Source organism: Blennius ocellaris (assembly GCF_963422515.1).
Source record: "Blennius ocellaris genome assembly, chromosome: 4".
Taxonomy (NCBI): domain Eukaryota; kingdom Metazoa; phylum Chordata; class Actinopteri; order Blenniiformes; family Blenniidae; genus Blennius; species Blennius ocellaris.
This window is the reverse complement of record NC_137653.1, coordinates 24,142,347-24,165,873: the sequence shown is the minus strand read 5'-3', so window position 1 is coordinate 24,165,873 and position 23,527 is coordinate 24,142,347. Positions and strand designations below refer to the sequence as shown.

Genomic DNA, 23,527 nt, shown 5'->3' with positions numbered 1-23,527 from the left:
CCTTTCTTTGATTAATAGAAGTGCATTTTATCCAAAGACTTCACTTAAAAAACATAGTATGTGCAGATATCGGTCATCTTATATACAAACATTCAAAGGAGTTGAAACATGTTGGCATGTGGAGTACCGACAAGAACATCATGATCATGCATCATCAACAATTCATCTCAAACACAATTGAAAGCAACAAAGCTATCGTGAAAATGTATTGAGTCGAGGTATTAGCTGTGAAATGTAGACTAATAAGAGTCAGAAACCAGCATGAAAGTAGACTAATAAGAGATTTCTGATTAACGACAAATATATTAAACCAGTAAGATAAACTCTTTGTCCTCTCAAGCTGTCAGGCCTTGATTCCCCGCAGGAAGAACCAACTCACGTACTTCATTTGTCTCAAATTCCTATAAAGTATGACATGACACTCTCCAGTAATACCAGTTGCCCTTTAAATTATTTGTTTGAACCTTCGCCGTTCAATCATGCTGGGGAGTTAATTAAGCTATACCAAGAGTAATAAAGAAGATAGATGACACTCAGTCATACAGGCACCCCCGGACGCTCTGACAACAACTGAAGGCTGCTAAGGTCACAGCCCAGCAATTGATGGAACTGTCATCCTATCATAGTGGAAATCCACCAGCAGGGCCCGATGGTGGATCGACTTCCCACTGGTCCAAAGGACCCAAACAAATGGCCTGAGACTTGTCGGGCGGCCTTGTCCCCCAACGCTAAACCTCAGAATCTAATCTGAGCGAGCAATCACTCACTTGCTGTTAATGTCATCATTTACGCCCGTCCGATAACTGGCGCGCAGCAGCCACATATTGACTCGCTCCCGCTTTAGGAATATGAAGCCCAGAGGCTGTCAGTTACACTCGTCAAGGAGCGTCAAGCAATCCATCATCGTCCCGTCGGAAACCAGCATGAAAGTCATTAAAGAAAGAATTAATACACATTTTTTTCAAAAGACAATGCTGAGATTGCATAGTGAAAAGTTGATTGTTTGTTCAGTGTAATAAGCATTTCTATCAGTCAAATTCTTGTCTTAAACCATTGAGCATGAAACCGACGTTAATGCTGAGATATCACTAAAATGTCTGTTAAATGTGCCGGCAGATGCATTATTCAAACTAATCTAAAGTAGAATTCATAGGTATTTGTATCAATTATTAGAGGAATGCAGCGATGCCACTTTTTTTAAAGGACAAGCATGAGTGCTAAGCTTTAGCAACTAATATCAAGTACCAATATTGAATGACATGAAGCCAAATTTATACACCGATATGCAGTCGTATGCGTTGCAGTGAACCACCAATGCACAGTGTCTGCGTCAATGATACGTGCATCTAGAACAGCCTAAAAGGCTCCAGTATACTAAATTGTCTACAGTACGAATGGGACAGTACGCAGCATCTATGTACACACTGCCCTATTTGTACTATAGACAAAGGGACTGAGCTTGCTATGTGCTTCACACACACACTCCAGCTCGCTCTTAATCAGTTATTACTAATACTTTCATCGTATCTAGCATGTGTGAGAACAGAAACTCTTTAGCATATAGCATGTAGCGTGTAGCACGGCTTGGAATCAGCCACCAAATAAGAGTACTCTGCAGAATCGGACCCGATACCTGATACCGGTGCATCCATCAATTATTTCATCAATTACATTTCAAATCCTAAAATCCTGTAAACTAAAGATGACAGGCACTAAAGAGACAAGATCAAGAGACAAGATCAAATCCAGATTCACCACAAACATATTATCATGGTTGATGGCATTGCAGCTATCAATCAGCTTTTAATAACCCAGCTCATCCGACAACCAATATCAACACATGTCCATAATCAAATAGCATCTTTCACAATCTACTGAATTCTAATACAGAATATAATAAAAATGGTAAATAGAGTCTTGATCAGTGTGACAAAATCGAGATCAGTTAATGGAATCACTCCAAAAGTTAGCTACAAAACCATGTGGTTAGAATGACACGATTGTTCATACTGTATTAGCATCTCAGCTTTTTTTATGTGGCGGGTCATAAAGTACAAAAGCCCAGAGAAAGATGATGAAGAAAAGAAGACTCACATGCAAAGGTTAGACTGGCCTCCCGGCTGACGATGGTCCCGAAAGAGTTGGAGGCGAGGCACTGATACGTTCCAGCGTCTTGGTCTTTGTTCAGATGACTGATCCGGAGGTTGCCTCCAGAAAGGCTGTAGTGAGATCTAGATTTAGGACTGATTTCTGTGCCGTTGAGTTTCCACCTGGAGAAACATTGGGCAAAAGGAGAAAGGATCGGAGAAGCATTAGCATGTAAATGAACAACTGAAAGAGCGTTTGGTGCAGGTAGAGGCGACGGATGGAAGTGTTTCAGCGTGTGAGGGGAGGAGAACGTGACTTGGACTTTTGATTGTTTTGTTTTTTTTGTTTGTTTGTTTTTTTTCCAACAGGAGCAAAACAAAAGGTAGAGAGGGCCCAGAAATCATGCCCCCCAGCTTAGTGTTAATCTAAGCAGCACTGAACCACTGTGGTGCCAAGGACTTGACTCCCTGAGAATAGATAGCATTGCAGGCCATCCATCTTGCCAGACCCGAGTCACGCTGCATAAAAATCCTGCTTAATCATTATGGTGCCACAATTAAAACAAATGCCTGCGAGCTCGCCTTCACACTTGCACATTCTGGGCCCGTCCACATGATTATCATTGGTGTTAGGGGTGATCAACGACGGGTATAATTCACTTAAAATGGCAACAGACTCTCCAATCACTCCACACAAATGCACCTTATTAAAATAAATGCAGGTGGGAGGAAGATCAGTCATTTCTGAAACGAAAGCCATAACTTAGGAGAACAAAAACAAACCCGAAAAGAGTATCGATGATGTATAAACAACAAAGCAATGAAAGTCTCTGCGCAGATAAACAAGCGTGAAAAGAGCATTTTATAATATCGTATTGGAAAATGGACGATCCAGATTTGATTAGCGCCCAGGGTGATTTGGAGGCTGATTATTTCTATGAGGAAGAGTTCTAAATTTCAGTCTGCTTTGATTTTTTAATTTGCTCCGAATGATTTCAGGTTCAGCTGGGAAAAGGACGCATTGTTTCTTTTGGAAACGAAAGCAGCTTTGAAGTGAAGAAAGGGGCTTTGCTAAAGCCCTTTTGGTAAAGCAGACAGAAGTTGTGTAAAGCTGTTTGCTGTAGTGCTATCTTAACTCTCCTTGTTATGCCAATTTGGTACCTTTGAGAGCAAAATAACCTTTCAGAGAAAACAATGACAGCCCTTCTGTGTTCTGTGTTGTTGTGGGATTTTCTCCCGCAAGCACATCTTTTATAGCATAATACCGCCTTTAAAATCGATGCTTTGTTGCAGAAAATTACCTACGCACAGTCCTGTAGACGCAAACGTGGCATGACTGTCACGTAGTAGTAAAGGTGGAAAGTTTTGTTCAGCGTGGAACGGATGTTTAAATCACGTTCAGGGTGCATTTGTTTGATAAATTCACCCAAATAGCTCTTTTGATTCTCAGAAATGACCAAACTAAAAATCCAGAACACAAAAATAAGGTCACCAAGAGCACCGGGGGGAATAAAAAAAAAAAAAAAAAATTAAGATTCACTCCACAAGATGAAGACAATCGCGCACTCAGGCACAGGTGAAACACGTCGGGGCAGGGAGCAACAATCAGATGCAATGAGGGGAAGTTTTTATGTTTTGGTTTCAGAAAATGTTGGTTTACATGGCAACAGCAGAAACACAGAAAGACCATGTACTTAGCATGCAAAGCTACAAGCAACGTGTCGGCTCGGTTGCTTGTTTTTGTAATGAAACCACACTCGCAGGTGTGCAGAGAACAATATCCTTTAAACAATTACAAAGGCGAGTATACTGAGATGCATTTGGACTGATGACAAATTGGATGCTATTAGGAGGGGGACTCAAAAATTAGAATATGGAGTTGTGGTCGTGCCACTCTGGAGGAAACCATTGTTGTTATTATCCATTGACTCGCACATGAGAAGAACTCTTCAGCATGGAGGTGGTGTGCATGAGCTGTAACAGCGCAGCCGCTGACATAGTCAGAGCATCGTCAACAAGCTCCAGCTAGGGAGCGATTTGCAAATAGTTGCATTTTGAGTGGTTCCGAAGAACAGTCATATGAACGAACACCCAAAATCCAACAGAAGTTTTGCGTTTTTACTTGAAGCTCAGAAAATAGGAGGCTAAACGTCAACAAAATTGACACATTTATGTGTCAATTATGGCATTTATGTAAAAAAAAAAAAAAAAAAAGTATGGTCGTTGGAGCTCTTTTGCTGGTTTGTGCCTTTTAGCTAATTGGGCCTTTTAGTCTGCATGTTCTCCCTGTGCCTGTATTTGTTAAAGACAATTCAGGACTCTCAATTGGGAAAGATTGTGTTATCTGTGAAATCTAACTATTTTCATTAAACTCCAAAGTCCTAAAAGGGACAGAAGATGAACAGATCAATAGTGGAAGAATCTTCCCATTCGAGCTTTAATAAACTGCTAAAGTTATTTTTTTGAGGAAATGATGAGCAGCGGTTCAAGAATCTGTGAAAGACTTTAAAGGACAACAGTGCCACTTTCGGGATTTCACGCATAATAACATTCTAATGTTTCAAAGTGCTCTCTGCATGCAAAACCTGAAGACCCTCAGGCAGTACCGCATTTAAAACAGGCATGGTGAGGAGGTGGAATTTACTGCAAAGGCTCAGGAACGCTTCTGAACACCTTCGTTTATGAACAGTGTTCATCACGGCATCAACAAATACCAGTTTGTTTTTCTCAATAGCTGTTCAACAATATTTACCTGGTTTCGAGTAACAAATGTAGCTTTCTACAGTCACATCTTTTGGAGGAAAGGCTTCGTTTAACCGAGCAAACTAATCCCAAACCACGCTGCAGTTATTTTTACCCGCAGAAGACGTTTGGCACACAGTTTCATATTCTATTTTACTAGGATGTTAATGCCAAGATATGATTTGCAATAAATACAAACACGTTTGAAGAGGATGTTATTGTCTTTTTTGAAAATTGACCTTCTGAATGGCTGCTCTTTTTCGTGTCCCCAATTTCCACCAGCTACGGAGGTCTGTCTAATTCATAGTTATTTTTTTTCTCATTACATGAGTATCTAAAGATTTTTACAGATCTGGAGTAGTTCTCCTGAATTTGTTGTTTTGGTACATTCTTTTATGTGTCTGACTTCTCCACTGTGGTCATCCTATATGTAATAATTACAGGTCTGGATCAATACATTTTTGTAAATTTTTTTAGAATTAATAAATCATCTTTTCAAATCTGGATAACATGAATGCAGAGTGCTTATAAGTTGCAGTTCAGTCAGTTTTTTGTGTTATTGCGATAATAAATTTGCCATTTGTAATATGGTGCAACCATATTCAATGTATAGATTTTTCAATTTCTGGGAAAAATACATGGTATTTTTAAGGTATTTCTTGCCTCGCCACACATACTGTGTCAACAATAAAATCATGAATTGGGAAATTGCATCGGAGGTCAAACAACAACCTACAGTAAGTCTGCGGCTGAGCATGTGATTATCTCTTCAGCAAGTGAGCTTATAGTTATTAGCTCAATTTCCCTTTCAAAACATTCCAGTTTGCAGCTCAGCTTCACTTGGATTAAACTTTGATTAATTACTTTGTGTATGTCTGGTGTACTGGCGGGCTTAAAGTGAGGTTCAGGAAGACATAATGCATTTCTTAGCTGAAATCCTTTAAATTGAGGGTTTCCAGTTCATATCTAAACTATTAAACCTTAAATGTATGACTGAAGAAAAAAGAAAACACATCACGAAGTGCTGATGATCAATCCACCCATCTTCTATGCCAGTTTAGCTGCTTTCAGATCATGTGGCATTTGATCAAGCCTCGACTTAGACCCAGTTTCCCAACAATTCAAATAAAAATGCTGAAACAATGTAGGAAGCAGCATGCCAGGTCACAAGTTGCCGCTCGGGCATTTTCAAAAAGTTTAATTTCCCCCCAATTTCCAATGAGACGGAGTGGGAGCATTTGAAAAAGTTGTTTCCTCCCGTTACCATGGAGACAGAATTAGGGCATTTTCAAAAAGTTCCACCTTGAGTCATTTAAAAAAAACAAAACTTGTTTTAAATTGTTAAAATGGACGCCCAAAAAATAATGAACATTTTTAAAATGTTCTCTTGAGAACATTGAACATTGAACAGTGTGGTTGTCTGTATCTACAGACAACCGCACAAATTCACGTTCAGGCTGTCAGGGATTGGAGGTGGACGCAAATGCAGACTCGCCAGGTGGTAAAAAAAACAACAACAAACAATTTATTTAAGAAATAAAAGTCCAGGGAAGTCAAAATGAGGAGCACTGGGGAGCCGGGACGTGGATGAGACAGGTTGATGAAATTAACTGACATACAAGAAAGAACGGGAGGCTAAGGCCACATTTACACGTACCCGGATATTTGAAAAAAAAAAAACCCCTGATATTTCTCTGCATTTGGGCATTTACACATAAACACAGCTCCGACTCACCACATGCACTCATTCACAGTGAAGGGCAATTTAAGGTTACCAGTCACTCTGACAGGCATGTTTTTTTTTGACTGTGGGAGGAAACTTCCACATGGGTGTATTGAGTACTAAAGCTTGTGACACTACTCCTTTAAAAAAAAAAAAAAAAAAAAAAAAGCCATATTGAGATGCTGTCGTTGCAAATGGTGAATGTGTTTAAATAATTTCCACACCGTGGCACTTATCCTCACGGTGTCCCACCTTCTGTGGAATCAGGGTTGTCTGAGCAGGAGATGATTACACAAAAATAATGTCAGCTTGTGCTGCTTAGCCTCCTACCCGCCTCACAAACAGCAGGGTGGTGGGCCGGGACATGGCTGTGAACAAAGCGCCTCCGCAGATTTTCATTTTGTTTTGTTTTTTTCCCTCCTCTATTCTTTTAACAAACTAAATGTGCAGCACAGTGGTCTTTCATGGCCCCCCTCTCTCTGCTTCAGTCATAAGTAAGCGCACACTCTCAAGAGCCTTGTTACCACGCTCAATAGACAAGAGGCTTCGGGGTGAGGGCGGGACGGCATCTGCGTCCTCTCAGGATCGCCACAGCAGGCGCAACAATCAGAAAACAACATAAATATTTCACAGCCAAGTAAAACCTCGGATTCAAACTCCAGAGCAGAGCGGAGGAGGGTGGGGGAGCTCGGACAGCAGCTCCTTTTGCTTTCAGAAAGGCATCCCATCGAGTGTGAGAGCAGCCCCTTTCACAGGGGTAATTGCTCAGAGGGACCCGGCATTGTGCCCAGAGTGAAGCGCTTTAATCAGGGACGGCTTGAAAAACACCAAAATGTTGCAAAAGATTTTGCCCATCAATCAGTTTGCTTTATCCATTTATCAAACGTTGGAGTGGAAGGCTAATCGGACAGGGAGAGTTTTGATTGTGAGTGAGTAATCCGGTCCTGCATTGAGAAAAAGACGAATCCACCCCCCCAAAATGTGAGACTATGAGTGTGCGAGATGCTTAAACACCGAGCCAATCAGGTCACCTTAAAGCCGACTGAAGCTCAACATTTTGGTGAAACATGTTTCCTTAATTGAGCGCAGGAGCCATGCAGGAAGGCGGCGGCGGCTCTGAATCTTTGCTGCGTATCCTCCGCGGGACACGCCGCAACAGATTATATCAGCTGCGTGTGAACTAGATCATTTAATAATTCTATTTACAGTGATTTATGGTGGCAAGCAGGCTACAGCGGCGGCTCCATTTGTTAGGCACATGCTTTATCCAATCATGTAACAACAGGCTGTGTACACAGTGACATAATACCACACCATCTGGCTTATGGGGCTGCGAATGTTAGGCGGCCTGTTCCTTTTTTTCTTAAGCCTGGTGCTTAAAGGTGTTTGAATAACATGCCTTTCTACTGAGGTTTTTATTTGTTTTGTGTGGCAGTTTGACTCTACGCGTGAAGAACCAAACTTCAAGGGTGCTGGTGAAAAAAAATTCACGAATCCATCCATCCATCCATCCATCCATCCACGATTCCCGGCTAAACACAGGGTAGCACAAAACGATACAGGCAATTCAGTGCCACCGATTAACCTGTAATGCATGTTTTTGAACTTTGAGAGAAAACAAACTCAGAAAGTCTTCCAGATGTCCGTACTTGAACCTCAGAAGTTTTCACTGAGAGGTAAGACTGGTAACAACTCAACGACAAGTACAAGTATGAGAACGAACCTTTAGCTGCATGCCAAGACCAAGTACCAGCAGCACGACTTGTTAAATGCCACAAAGCCTATTTCATGCTCCAGATGCAAACGATATGTGAAGTGCTATGTATTGCCATGAACCAGCTCCGCACAGCGTCTGCATTAGCACATGCACCTCCAACAGCCTTATAGTCTACAGCAGTGGCCCCAAACCCGCGGGCCGCGGACTGGTACCGGGCCGCACAGAAAGAATAAATAACTCACATTATTTCCATTTTATTTATTAACCGAGTCCGAACAATCTTTTATTAAGAAAAATGACCTCCTTCTCTCTGTTACATCCGTCTATGACTCACACTTGTGTCGGTCACGTGATACATTGGCGCTGATATTAAACCCACAAGCAGCAAAATGAGTAAAAAAACAGTTGTCTTTAGAAAGTTTCGTTGCAAAGGGGAAAAGGCCCAGTGAGGAGACAGAAGAATTACACAACTGAGTAGAAAGACATAGTACAAAGTGGATTCACGTTTATTATTAGATTTATGAAATACCACAGTTTTTGTGTCAGTCGTATCATTTTATTTTGTTATATCTATCCGCCACACCTTAAGGCGGGTCTGTGAAAATATTGTCTGACATTAAACTGGTCCGTGCCGCAAAAAAGGTTGTGGACCGCTGGTCTACAGTACACAAAGGACAATGTGCAGATTGCTGCAGACTGAGGGGCCGAGCTCGCTGTGTGCCACCACACGCTCCAGCTCCCTGTTCATGAGTGTAGCAGTCATACTTTAATCATATGTAGCACGTAGCATTGCTGGTATGTGAGCCCTGAAACTCTTTAGCGTGTAGCATGGCTCTACACTACTGGATCCACGGAGCAGCTGAACCAATGCATTACAACGGGTTAACTGCTGGTGCAAATGTTTCTTGTGATGAAGTTGCTGGTGTTGTACAAACTAGATTTCACCTCCCCTTTTTATTTTGGCAGAACCTAATGTACAGTCTGTATCTTGGGCTATATTTCCAAGCAGCTAAACATTTTCTCCAACAAAGTCCACGACTCAGTATCCTCAGGTGCATGGAATTTATTGAGTACTTAAGATTTTGGGACTCTATAAAACAATGCAAAACAAACAATTTTCATTATCTGAAAATAAACAAACAGAATTCTAGAAGTAAAGAAGTCCATTATACTTACAGAAACTGCCTTTGCAAGGGAGAAGGCAGATTTAACACCAGAAGTTACAAACACTTGCACCAGACACACGACATAAAGCTACGTCCGGTTTATATAGTGTCACTTCCTGGTTTTAGGACATCACTTCTGGGGTGCGCAATAACTTCGTGTGAGGTGTGAATGCTCCATATAGCAACAAAAGAGATTTCTCCCAAAATATAACGCTTAGCCAGAACACAACAGTCTGTTTTACTTGCTTATTGTCATTCTCATCAATATTTAAGAATTTCTAAATTACTGACATCGCTCATCTTTTGTTGACAATTGGTAATGCATGATGTCACATAATACTTGCCGGGTTGTATCGGGCTGCTTTTTCCGAGTACTAGTACTCTGGCACCTGATACCTGGTACTAGTATTGGTATAGATACTTTCCTAACATCAACATTAACCCCAAGCCAGATTTTTTGCTCAGACTGGGGTTACAGGTTTATAATGGAAGACCACATTCCCACCAGGGTTTGACAAACATGAAAAACTATCATAAATTAGTTCTGTGTATTGTCTTCACTATCTGATGGCAGGGATTGGGCAATAAGATGCATATCACAGCACAGGAAGTGATAAATCACAACACTTTGATATACTGTAAGCAATATATGTAAGATATCATCTTATGAGATTTGTGATAATATGGAACACACACACACACACACACACACACACACACACACACACACACACACACACACACACACACACACACACACACACACACACACACACACACACACACACACACAAAGTATAGAGATATTTGTGTCCAATCAGAACTCTTTCTAACGTAAACCTCCCTCAGTACAATGTTTAGTAAAGCTCAAATGAAGGACGTTGCCTTTATAAAACAAAAATCCCTCATTTCTACCTCATTTCAAAGTAATCATGGAACTGGAGAGTCAGCCAATGCATGCTAGTAGCTTTAGCACACAAAGCTAACAGGTGGCAATTGTGGGTGAAGGCATGGAGATCTGAATTCCCGTTGTCTTGAAAGGACAAAGAGTAGATACAAAATTATCATAAATTATAAAAACATTACTGAGTTTTTTGGTTTGTTCTCAATAAAATTGTCACATAATTTGCTTATAAGCAATTGTAATCATGGCGATAATCACCATGGTTAAAATTTCACACAGTGTTTTTAACAGGCTAATAGAAAGTCACTAAGTGTAACATGGTGATACTTTGGTCCGTTGAGCTTGTTAATACACCTGTGGTAAGAAATGTTTGGCATCAACCAAATGGCTGCAGATACAGAACATGAATATTTTCGCATCAGTGACCCCACAATGGAAAATAGAGCCCTGTGAACAAGTGAAAATGCATCTTGTTTTGTTTTTTTCCTTTGGCTATATAGTAACCAAAGTAGTAATCAATATATACCAATATAGTAGTCAAGTACTAATTTTCTGGGATCATTGTCTTACAAAGCAGATAAACCAACCGTCTATTTTCTCTTTAGCTCAATATGAAGCAGTAAATTATATATTGAGATGAAGTCCTCCTCCTCTCATACAGAACTGAACCGGTGTCAGATGGCCTGTCTGGTTTTAGCAACCTGGCACTGGCACCAGGAAGAGAAATTAATGAAATGAATAGAAAGTGTAGGGGAGCGGGGATGGAGGGGAGCTTCCAGATGGACAGACACAGAGATGAAACTTAACTTTTATCTGCAAAATTATTCTGATTCAGTGTAGCTCAAAGACGTGTTTGAAAGCACTCGGTAGACTGGCTGTAAGAAACAGGCTGACAGCTGTGTCATATTAATGCCTCTGATGAAAGGTGCAGTGGTGCATAGACGCAGGTACATGGATTCCACCTTTCGCAAGCTCGACACTGGCGAGGATCATGTGTCGGCGTGGGGTGAGCACAGCTCATCACTCTGCGAGAGGACAAAGACTGATTTCACAAATTTATTTGATACAAGCTGCAGTTTCTGCTGCCAGTGTTGGATTTGGTTGCTTTAACCTTGGAGTCGACGCCTCCTTCCACTCGACATAAGGACCCTGGTGAAGCTGCACAATAATCTGGAGAAAAGCACTTTCTTGAGGACAGTCAGGGAACAAATGTCCCTCCCCTCGCCCTTTCACAACCTGCAAGTTTTACTGCTTCACGGAGCATAGAAAAACACCTCTAAACTTTGTCTGCTTGCGATGACTGTTTTGGGAACATGATGGGATATTACACCAGCAGAGTTGATAGGCAGTTGATAGGCAGTCTGAGGGCAGATGCAGAAAGCACCCGGACAGGAAGATTAAAACAATATATACAAATAAAGGCTGTGGTATAAAAAAAGTCAGCTAAATGTACTGAAGAGATCTTTTAGGACAGAACTACTAATGGATACTTTAGTTGTGTAAATGAAACAGCACTCAAAGCTGTAAAAGAAATGGTATTAAATGAAAGAATCCTTCAATGGTTGGGAATTATAAGCTTGAAATATTCTACCACATACTTTTGGATGGCAGGACGTGCCCATGTACTTACTTCCTTAACCCCATCGCTCCTGTGAGAAGTGTTGGGCATCCACAAAAATACACCACTCTGAACAATCTTGAGCTAATCTGGCAAACTGAGCCTGAGACTTTCAGCGGAACGGGACTTGAGTCAAACTGGGTCAGACTGGCATATGATCAGCAGATTAACTAAGGATGTAATTTGATTAAATTTCAGGACCCAAAGAAAACTGATGCAGTCACAGAAAGAACATGGGTGTCCAACCCTGGTCCTGGAGGCCCATGTCATGCAAGTTTTTGGTATCTCCCTATCTTTCCTTGAAGCTTAGTTATTACACAATCACCAGATGAAGTGTGTTGAACTGGGGAGATAAACCCATTGAGGACAGGCGTCATCCAGGAACAAGGTTGGACACCACCGAACTAAACAAACCTCAAGAACCATTAGGCCAGTTTGAGACCTTCTTTAAATGAAGTTAAAAACACATCTTTTGATGAAGCTTCTCTATAGGGCCACGAGTGGATGATGTTGTTATTGAAACACCTATGTATGCACACATTAAATTAAATTAAGTTAAATTCAATTCAATTCAAGTTGTCGTTGGTATCCATCAGTCTCGGAAGACGATGGTTGTTGTGAGTACATCCAGCAGCAACTGTTGCAGACTCTGCCTGTCAAGGATTGGTCTGTCCAGTCACAGCAGGTGCTGCAACTCCACCACAGACTAATCCACGGCACAACAGTCAATTTTTCATCTTTCCTCCTGCCATAATCACCACCACCACTCGAGGTGATAATGAGTAATTTTCTTTAATCGTCAGAAGAAATGGGGAACTGGTAAAGTTTTAAGGTATTTTATAAGATATTTTTAGATGATTTGCTTAAATGTTGATTCATTTTGATTGAAATATTGTATTTCACAGAGATACGGAGTATAAAAGGTTTTAATTATGCAATCTTGCCAAGAAGAAGGTAAGCATATTCACAAATTGCTTGCTACAACAATGTGGTGGATTTTCTTATCATATACCAGTGCATGAGTTTTTATCAGACTCACTTGAGTAACTGCAATCTCGTGTTCATGGCTCAGCCTGCACATTTTCTCTCGTTTAAAAGAGAAAGTCCTTTGTTTCCCTTCATCCAGATTTAGTGCAGCCAGCACCGAGCAGAAATCTTGTGCTCGTGGCATTTCATGTAAACACCTCAGTTCAAGCTGCCACACTTTGCTGCCGTGTGACGTGCAATTAATGAACTTTGAGCATGATTTAGCTCTTGTTGTCTGCTGGTTGTGGCGCGTCTTTGGGAGGCGGCGGCGGCTCTGACAGGACCGCACAGCGACCTTGACGGGAAACAGCTGATTAGGTCATCCTTTAAGCTGGCTCAGCCCCAAGTATTAAATGTACCAATCCCTCCCAATCTCACCCCGGCAATTTCAGTGAGCAAACATGATTGATTTGAACTTTTACTCGCCAGAGAAACTGCAACACAACACAATACCCTCTCAATAGACTAATGACCCATGTGCGTGGTGGGAAAAGAAACTAAACAGATGCTCTTTGAACTCCGCAGCTAGAGAACATGTTTGATTTGCTCGCATGTCGGGCCAAGCATGCATTCACGAGCCCCCAGATAGACTACATGTTACCAGCATGTTGAAGGGAAAATCTGCACTGCGAAATAGAATTCATGTGATGCCTTGATATGATCCTGATCTCAGGCTTGATTTGTGATGATGGATCAAAACACAGAGCGGGTTTATTCGGGATGGATGTGAGCTGGAATCTGAGGACAGGGGACGGCAGCGTATGCGCTGTCTGCTTTGTGGTGGTGAAGCACGTTCGAAGAACACGTTGCAACTGCACGAGATTTAATTCACTGTCAGAGGCTGCAACCTCGGGCTTTGTCAGATTAGAAACTTGCTGGTTTCTAGTTTTAGAACAGAGGTGTCATGTGGAGAGTGTGGATTAAACCGCCGGGATCAAAAGAACAATATGAGATCTCAGCTGTAGGGTTCATGCTTTTCAATTTGTCACCGCTGGTTTGAGGAATCCATAATTCCGTAAATGACTTTGCATTCGGAGTATATTATCAAGAATTAGTCTGATTAAACACCCCTGAACCTTCTTGACAAGCCTTTTACCCATTTTACTCTCTATTCCTATTTTTATGTCAAATAGATAAAACTGCTCGACAAAAACAACTAAAAATACACATTTTGCCAGTCTAAATTATGAGCTCACACAAAAAAATAGCGAGGCTTTCAAACAAGCATAATTTGACAACTTTTATATCAGTCTGTTGTTGAAAACCTCACCTCAATCCACTTTTCTTTAGGGAAAAAAGATAATGACCATCAAAGCATAGATATAAGATAGGATCAGTGTTTCAGAGGTATTGACAGGCTTTAGTTTTGGATATTTTGTTGTTATTTATCTCTGCAGCTTTAGGGCTTTGTTTTCTATGACTATATAATTCTTGGTGTGGGTATTGAATTATTGTCTGTTCTATTTCTATTTTGATTGATTTATTTGAGCCTGCAAAAGCCCAACGAACGCCATATAAACTTGTATACTTGCTATTTTGCTCATGAGTATTACATGTTGACAGTTCCCCTGCAAACCTTATGAGCGACATTTGATCCTAACAAAAAGTAACTTTTATGTCTATAAATACCACTTAACCAAAAGCTATTGTTATACTTGTTGGGGACTTTTCAGTTGAGTGATTAGAGGTATTAAAATAAAACTATAAACAATGTAAACTACCACGATCCAGTTAATCACAATGATGGAACATGTCACTAATGTAATGGCTCATGCATTTGATGATTTCTAAGATGACCGTGGCATTTTGTGTGTTGAGGAGTTGGTGTTTTTCTTTTTTTTTAATGGGAAAAAAAGAGAAAAAATGAAAAAAAAGAAGATAAGGGGGAAAAAAAAGAAATAAAGAGAAATGGCTGTTTTAAAGAAAGTAATTCAACTAACATGCCTGTTATGGGACTATATGAGGAAACTGGAGCATCCTGTTCCCTCTTATTGTGATACAGAAAAAATTGAAACATTTGCCACTGGTAGGTTGTCTAAAATCACAGAGGGAATCTGTCAATGGCACACGAACGAGCAAGGATTTATGAAAAATGACTGCCGTCGCAGGCTCACCGGTAGAGAGGAGGCGGGCTTCCCTGGGCTTCGCAGCTGAACACCACCTCCCTGTTCTTCTCCACCGTCTCCACAGGGTACACAATGCTGCCGGGCTGCTTGGTGAAGACGGGACTCTGCAGGACACTGCTCTCTGTAAGGGAACAAAAATGGCTGGCTATAAATTCACATTCAGGATTGCACGGCAACCAGTTAGCCGGCAACTTGATGTAGCTTTAAGTATTTTGTGGGGCAAAAAAAAAAAAAGAAGCCACAAGCAGACCAAACATATCAATTTGACCCGGCTGTCACGACACCGTGGTGCACCGAAGAGTGATTGGAAGCGAGACGTGTCTTCAGCAACAATTTAGGTGGTAACAGGATATAGAAGCTGATTTATGCCAAACGATGTCGGGGGGGGGGGGGGGGGGGGGATGCCTTCATTCACTGCCGTCTAGTGCACATTATTTCTTTATTTCTTTGCCCTGAGATGTTAGGGATTGTGTGTCCATGCAGAGGTGTAATTGCTAGTCTCATGTTGTTAGTGTTCTTTTTGTTGTCAATGACCCAACAGAAGTCTTGGTGACTCCATTAAAGGTGGCCCTTAGTGCTCCCTGTGCGTGGATCTGCAAAGCTGCTACTTTGTCGTGGATTAATGCGCAAGCAGAATACGTTGGATTCCTTCCGTACCCGACTATTAGTTGGCTCATTATTTCATGGAGGAGCCTTTTCTTTGTGAGTGGATGCTTTTATCCAAGGGAAACGAGACACGCTTGTTGAATTTTCTTTAAAGAAACCTGCACTCACTCATCAAAGAAAATGATTTTTTTTCCCTTTAATAAGCGTGTTTCTCTTCTGAAGTCTGAGCTGATTCCAACTGAAAATATTTAACCTCAACTGCAGTAAAGATGGTACTGCGAGGAACATTTCTAAAAATGTTTTTCATTTGAACATAATGGCACTACAGAAACCTTAAGTGGGGGTAAGAGTGTATGTCTGCTTGGTTGAATTAACAATAAGTCAAGACAACAACGTGCTTTTAGAAAACTAAAAGAACAACCAAACATCAATGGAGACATTATTGTAACAAAACTATTTGTCAAACATATGGGGATGTTGTCTGTCTCAATCTGAATCTGTGTTTGAAGTGAGGTCAATGTACAAAAGAATTTGCCAATGCAAACTGGAATCTGCAAAAGCCGACTCAAAAGCTTAGTATAATTTAACAGTTAGCAATATTCGCCTGGTCGCGGCCCGCCCTACTTTGCCTTTGATTGGCTCGTCACTAAACATCAACCAGTCAAATCAGTGACTACGGTGAGCCCTATACAATAAGAGGCACAGTAGGGCAGGGCATGGCTTTATAATTCTAGGGGGGAAATAGGCAATGTGGCACATAGATACTGCTGATTATTGCATCTTTTTTTTTTTTTTTGATTTTTCACTCACACTTAAACTATTTTTCATGCATTAATCCACATTGACCAATCATATTTCCATGATGCAGAGGAGCTGATTGGGATCGAGGTTTTTTTTTCCGGGATATACAGTGGTGACGGGTCAGCTGTGGGATTCCAACTCCTGATCCAAAGTCTGTTTCTCTGCCACTACTGTAAGGCACTCTATCCATCCAGTGGGAGCCGTTTGAGTTTCAGCGTTTTGCTCAAGGACACTTCAATAACTTGCGATCAACTCTACCAACCCAGCCACGGCCAGCCCAGTAACCTCTCAGACACATTGATACATGTAGATAACTGAACTAATATATGAGCCGTGCTGTTGTGCCTGCTCCTCATCGCTTAAATTCAAAGAGATTTACATGAAAATGAAGATAGCAGCTGTTTTCAATCAGCAACAACCCAGTGACAGAGTAGTTCCAATATTTACAGCAGGTGGCAAGACGGAACGACATCTGTAGATTATTTTACTTCCTCTTGTGTTGAAAATGATGCTGATGGCAATAAACTTCTGATGAAGAGTTTCTTTATCATCGGAGCAGAAATAGAATGCAAGAACTGCACCGTCTGTTGCATGCAAGGTTAATTTTGTCAGGCTTTATAGGGGGTGGGAGGCTGAACTGTAATGTGGCCGTACGCTTAGAGCAGGAAATATAATAAAACCTGGACGTGGTTTGATCACCACATCCATCTGGTGGCAGCTGCACTGGTGTGATCTACAGGTGAAATCACACGGTGAAAAAAGAAATGAAAGCTTAATGCTGCAGGAGTGTGTGACGCGACACTGTCGGCATCAGAGGAAATCTTTCTTAAAGCCTCACATCACAGCTGCAACACCCTTTTTGTTGCCCGTCATCCCTGAGAACGTTTCAATGTCCTTGTCCTGAACGCAAAAAAAAAGCTTCAATGTCCCTCCAGGGAGAACAAAAAGTAAGCTTATTGTAATTATTCAAATATATTACTACATGTGTAGTCCATGGCTTACTTGGGAACTGGTGCCCGAGACTTTACAAATTCCCCCCACTACCACAGTTAAAATGTAAAAAGAGACTCTGTATTTGGACAGTCGTGGCCTAATCAGGAAATCTGGCATTGTCTAATGGCAGGTTGAACAAGATTCAGGCTCAACCGACAGCAGCAGATGACAAGAGACTGCTGATGTGACTGCGCTGTGGGTAACGAGCTCTCCAGTATTCACACAGACTGCAGCATGGAACTGAATCATCATCCAAAAGTATGGGACTAAGATACCAGATGATTGCATTAATATATTATCAGGAAGTCAAGTACTTTTCTTTTTTTTTCTTCACTCTTTGCTCTTCCCACTTCCTTATTGAGTTTACAGACTTGTCCAAGTGGGCCAGAGTGTGGTCTCAACGAGCCGTTTCTCCACCGAGATCTTACAGCGCTAATGAGCCCAAGCTGGGAGAGGCGGCAGAGAATTTAAGGTAATGACAGCTTTTAATGTTAAGTTTAAACTGGATGCAAAAGGCAAAATGTGAATTTCCTCACAGGGATGAATAAAGTATCTATCTATCTATCTATCTATCTATCTATCTATCTATCTATCTATCTATCTATCTATCTATCTATCTATCTATCTATCTATCTATCTATCTATCTATCTATCTATCTATCTATCAAAGGATGCTAACTGGGTGAAATAAGACAACCCAGCGCATCAGGCAACACATCAAACACATACAAAGGGACAATACAAGAAGATTCCACCCTCTGAAACATGAACATTTTTCATTCGGTAGTCATCACCACATGCTCATAATGGACATATTCGGTTTCAAAATGTTGCCATGTTAACATGGCATTTTTCAGATAAGATAAAAGGAAAACAATGTATTTTCATTTGACATGTTATCGTGCAAATGCAGCCTTTCACAGCAGACCTCTACTGTGAATGACACATTATGTCTCAATGAGAGAACCTGTATGAATGAAGCAAAATAAAAAGAAATGGGTTCAAAGGTTCAAGACTCACTCAAGATACATAAGAATCTGGATTTAATGTCAAAAAATCTGTTTAGAATTACATAGTCAGTGTTGCGACAGTTACCTTGAAAAAGTAATATGATTACTGATTACTAGTTATGCCTTTAAAAGTAACTTACGGTAGTTACTTTACTGATTACTTGTTTTTAAAAGTAACTAAATTAGATTACCTGTTACACTTTATTTACTTTCAGCAGATAAATCCCCCAGCGTCTCAACATATAAGTGACAACCTTTTTTTTCCCAAAACACTTACTGCCTTAGCCTCCTGCACCTGCTGATACATATTTTAAACTTTGACCTTCATTATTTGTTGTATTTATATCTAACTCATGGTTTTATTATCAGAATTTTATTATTGCTGGTATTTATTTACCCAGTGATTTAGTTGTAGTCTGTTATTGCATTATTTATGCATTTATTTATTTGCACTACCTGCTCTATGAGTCCTTTAAATTGTCCCCCCCGTGGACATTTAAAGTCGTATAAAGTTTTGGTTAAAAAGGGGGTGGGGCTTCCTGACCATTTTTCTCATTGCTGAGGAAAATTACAAAAATAGTGTAACATCTCTGCATCTGTGTTCTTGATGCAATGATATGGTTTAGTGATGATGTTTGTTGGTTCTGATTCCTTTGTGTCACCTGAAAGCACTGTTCGTAGCGAGTTGGCCTGTGATTGGCTGAGAGTGGAGAAGGGGGTGGGTCAGGTGAGCGTGCGGCAACTGCATGCACTATGTCTGCGTCTGATTGAGGGGGATGAAGGAGCGACCTGGTTCTGCTCAGTAATAAAGTGGCTTTACAGACAAGAAATTCGTCTTCCTTTCTAACGTCTTGCCTTACAAGAGTGACGCAGAGTGACTTGGAGAAGTAACTTTAATCTGATTACTGGCTTGGAAATAGTAACTCGTGAGATTACTCGTTACTGAAAAAAGTGGTCTCATGAGACCGTTACTGTATATAATGATCTCAAAATATATACTTGGGTGTTTTAACCCAGGCTTTTGATGTGCTTTATTCACTAATTTCACATTTTGTTTTTCTCAAACAAAAATAGGAACAATTATTGAAGATATTACACAAAACACTATAATTAAATCTCCCAGACTGTCAGATAACATTGCTTATTAATAGTTCTTTCACTTTTTATGACATTTTATGGTTATCGCATCTATTTTGAGCACACTGACTCTGATGATTGAGAATAACAAACTATTTTGCTGCAGATAATAGCTTATGATATCAGCTTTACTCTTTGCTAATTTCCTTCATTGTTCAAATGAGGAACTTCAGTTGGACCATATTAATTCTTTGAACGGCATTGAAAAACACCCTCGAAAGATCTCAGAGGTTTTTCTTCACACCAACATGATGACGTTATGTGACTGCAGTAGATTCATGTAAGATACCTTAATAATATGAATCTTCCATCCTGTCACATCTCAAATATACTTTGGTAAGATTCAGATCTGTGATAGCGGGACCTTTTGGGGTCAGTTCAATAAACGTGGTCCAGAGAGGAGGCTGAGATGTGATGGGAGTTGTGATGTGGCTCTGAAAGCCTCCATTAGAAGACGGGCACACCAAGGTCATACACAGATAGAGACCGTCAGCACTGATGTCCTGGTAGGTTGTGTTGGTCAAATGAAACTCATTTGCTAAGAGGTTCAAAATGTGCCTAAAAAAATACTCGACATTGCATTCGAGGACTACAACCACCAGCTGGTGACAGTAGGATGGGTACTTTTATGATGCTTACAGCAGATGTGGATCTTAAAATCCCAAATTGACACATCAGACAAGGCAACATTTAGCCCATTGACTTCTGTGTTGGGTACACTTGTGCAGACATGCCCTCTGGCATTCACTGGTTGCAGATTGTTAAGGTTAGTGTTTTCTGTGTCTCATGAAATCACACTGCTCTCTACCATCAGGGAGTTACTATTGCTCAAAACGCCACTTCAAATATGTGTCTTCCATGTCCAGACATCTAACTTTCATACAATATATACCCACACTGGAGCAAAAGTGCTTTCGCATGGCGACGCCATGATTTCTGCCAGTCTGGATGAAAGCGTCAACTCAGCAATTCATGTCTTCGTCTGTGTGGGCTGCCAATGTGTGACCATGGCTTTGCCCTTTGGCACAACATGGGTATGACAATAGAATCACAAAGATTACGAGCAGCAGCATGTCATCGGCCATCAGGGATTAGGAGCCACAAATTAACCTGATGTGCACATTTTTTGGACTTCTCACTGTGAGGCGGGAGCGTCACACAATTTTTGCAAGCTGCTGTTGCGCTGCATCACTTTTTATGTCTTTGCCTGGAAATCATGATAAAGTGTTTCTTTAATTCCAGGTTAAGTACATTTTGTTTTCTTTGTTTTAAACAGCAATTTTGCGAGGTAACAATCACTAGCTCTGCTAGCCAAGGTGCTAGACACAAGTAGTAATGTACTAATAGCTAATAACAGCAAAAATGTGACCATTTCAGATGTAATAAAACCAATTTTCATTTTTATTTGATTGAGGATTGCCCAGTGACAGCCTGAGGGCTGGTAAAGCAGAGCTAAAGGTCCATAAATGGACCTTTATGATGCCCAAGTCTGCATTACACTGTCAGGAGATGCTTCCACACAAAGACAGTGAATTCCAGCTGCTGAAACACTCAAAGTAAGTGAAGATAACGACCTCTGAAATAAAGATCAACATGCTCCCCCACAAATGTTGAAACACACTGACCGCCCCTTTACTGTCTGTTCTGCACGGAGGACAGACGTGCTGCATTAAAAACAGACGGGAGACCTTTATGTCAGTTTCACTAAACTCTGTGAGAGTTTGTTCATCCAGCAAGTTAGATTTGGATTTTTTAATAAAATGTTTTATTTTTTTTGCTTTAAAAATTTAAGTTGGTTGGCACAATGTGAAGCGCATTATTGAATCAACCGCAGCTGCCCACATGCTGTTAGAATCAGCATAGATATTTCCTGCCTCCAGACAATAACTCTCAATCATTCTATTGATCGTTTTAACCTTTTTATGGCACTGTGGTAAGGTTCAAATTTACTGCTCACAAACTTAAAGGTCCCTGATCAGCTTTCTCCGTATCTAATGATGGGATGCTCTTGGCATCGGAAGGTGTTATTTGAGCTTACTCGCAATGTGAGCAGTTAACATTTCCTTTATCGCCTTCCTGGGTACTGAGAGTGGACAATACCATTATACCGAAGGCTTCCGTTTACACAATGTTTTTGAGTGAAACATTTTGAAAAACGACTCCCAAGGTGGAACTTTTTGGAAACAAGGACAAGAACAAGGAAAATGCAACTTTCTGAAAAAAAAAAAGTGGGGTCTGTCTCTGTGGACACAGCCCACTGCGCATGTACTACATAGTTCTTTTGCACATGCTCAGTCGATGGACAATAACAGCATTTGCCTCCAGAGCGTCATGACTCCCAGTCCAGATTCTCATGGGACTTGATAGTTTTATAGTTGAAAATCACCGTAATAACAATCCAACTTGATTGTCTGTCCACTAGAATGTCCCTGTACTCACTATTGTTAATGTTTAGAGGGGATTGTTCTCTGTGCATGTGTGTGTGTGTGTGTGTGTGTGTGTGTGTGTGTGTGTGTGTGTGTGTGTGTGTGTGTGTGTGTGTGTGTGTGTGTGTGTGTGTGTGTGTGTATGTGTGTGTGTGTGTGTGTGTGTGTGTGTGTGTGTGTGTGTGTGTGTCTGTGAACCCAGAACCCAGAACCCTGAACCCCGCAGCGACAACAATGAAGCACTAATGACAGGATTAGGATAAAGAATTCTCCTCATAAACAGGACCTGCAGCTCTGAAACAAGACGTGCCTGCTGTAGGGATTTCTTACCTCATAAGGATCACTATATATGTTTTGGTTGGCTCAAAGATAGTTATTAATAATGTTATCAAAATTTAATCTGATCTGTATCAGATACCTCGGAGCACCACCTGTCTTAACAGGAAATGATGGCCAATTCAGTTATATTAGTCTCATAAGATATACTAAACAGTTAATCAGGAATTTGAATTAATAGTTAAATTAATTACAATTACCAGAATTAACTGTAAAGATTGAAGGATTTTGGAGTTCTTGACACAGAAGAGGTCGACATTTCATTCATCTTTGTGCTCATTAATAACACAGCAACTATGATTCCAAAAATCATATTTATTTACAATGAAACAAATAAAACACATATTCTAAAATACCTATATACAGCTTGGTGTGTGTGTGTGTGTGTGTGTGTGTGTGTGTGTGTGTGTGTGTGTGTGTGTGTGTGTGTGTGTGTGTGTGGAGAGAAAAGAGAGAGAGAGTTGGAGGGAGGGTGTATGTGTGAGATGTGTGATGGCGGATCACAAGAAACTACATTCAAATGTAGGTTATCAGAGAGCAGGAAGTCTGTGCTGGGTCTCCACCATGTGCTGGGAACAATGGAACAATGGAAGCTAGTCTTTAGCGTCTGCTTCCTGTGTGTCTCTGCTAAAGGACCATTTGTAGAATGAGTTGATGTGAATGCGACTTGTTTTGTAAAACGTCAGGAGTCGTCAGATGGTGTTCGGTCACAGAGTGAAGTTGTCTTTGATGTGATATGTGTAGGATTGTGAGTTAACAAGTTAGTAAAGCAAAGATTAGCATGCAGACCCTGTGTCTGTGGCAGAGCTAACGTTGGTTTACAAGTTGATAACAGTGCCTAATATCATTATCAAAAGAACGCAATCACTGTAACACAATCAACACATCTTCATAAAAGTTAAACAGTTCTATGCATAGCATCGAGTTTAACTAATCTCAGGTAATGCCCAGTTGTTACCACTTCCTTGAAGGAGTTCAGTTATTGTCCTGGCTGGAGGGAAGCTGGTGTCTTCTCCTGTAGTTAGCACCTCATGCTAACTGTGGTTTGCTGGTTCTGCAGGCCGAGGAGAAGAAGATGAAGTTGATGTTTTAGGAGCTGAGGAGCTGGT

The 23,527-nt window shown here is 40.8% G+C and overlaps 1 protein-coding gene across 1 annotated transcript in view; it reads right to left on the bottom strand.

The window, feature by feature from the left end:
• The window catches only part of cntn4 (contactin 4), a gene marked incomplete at its 5' end in the record, with an annotated part of 194,915 nt that overhangs the window by 134,530 nt on the left and 36,858 nt on the right, over window positions 1–23,527 (bottom strand). Inside the window, 2 exons of the mRNA XM_080494891.1 lie at window positions 2,095–2,270; window positions 15,098–15,230. Of these exons, the coding sequence (XP_080351017.1) occupies window positions 2,095–2,270; window positions 15,098–15,230 (309 nt within the window). The remainder of the gene's footprint in view (window positions 1–2,094; window positions 2,271–15,097; window positions 15,231–23,527) is intronic.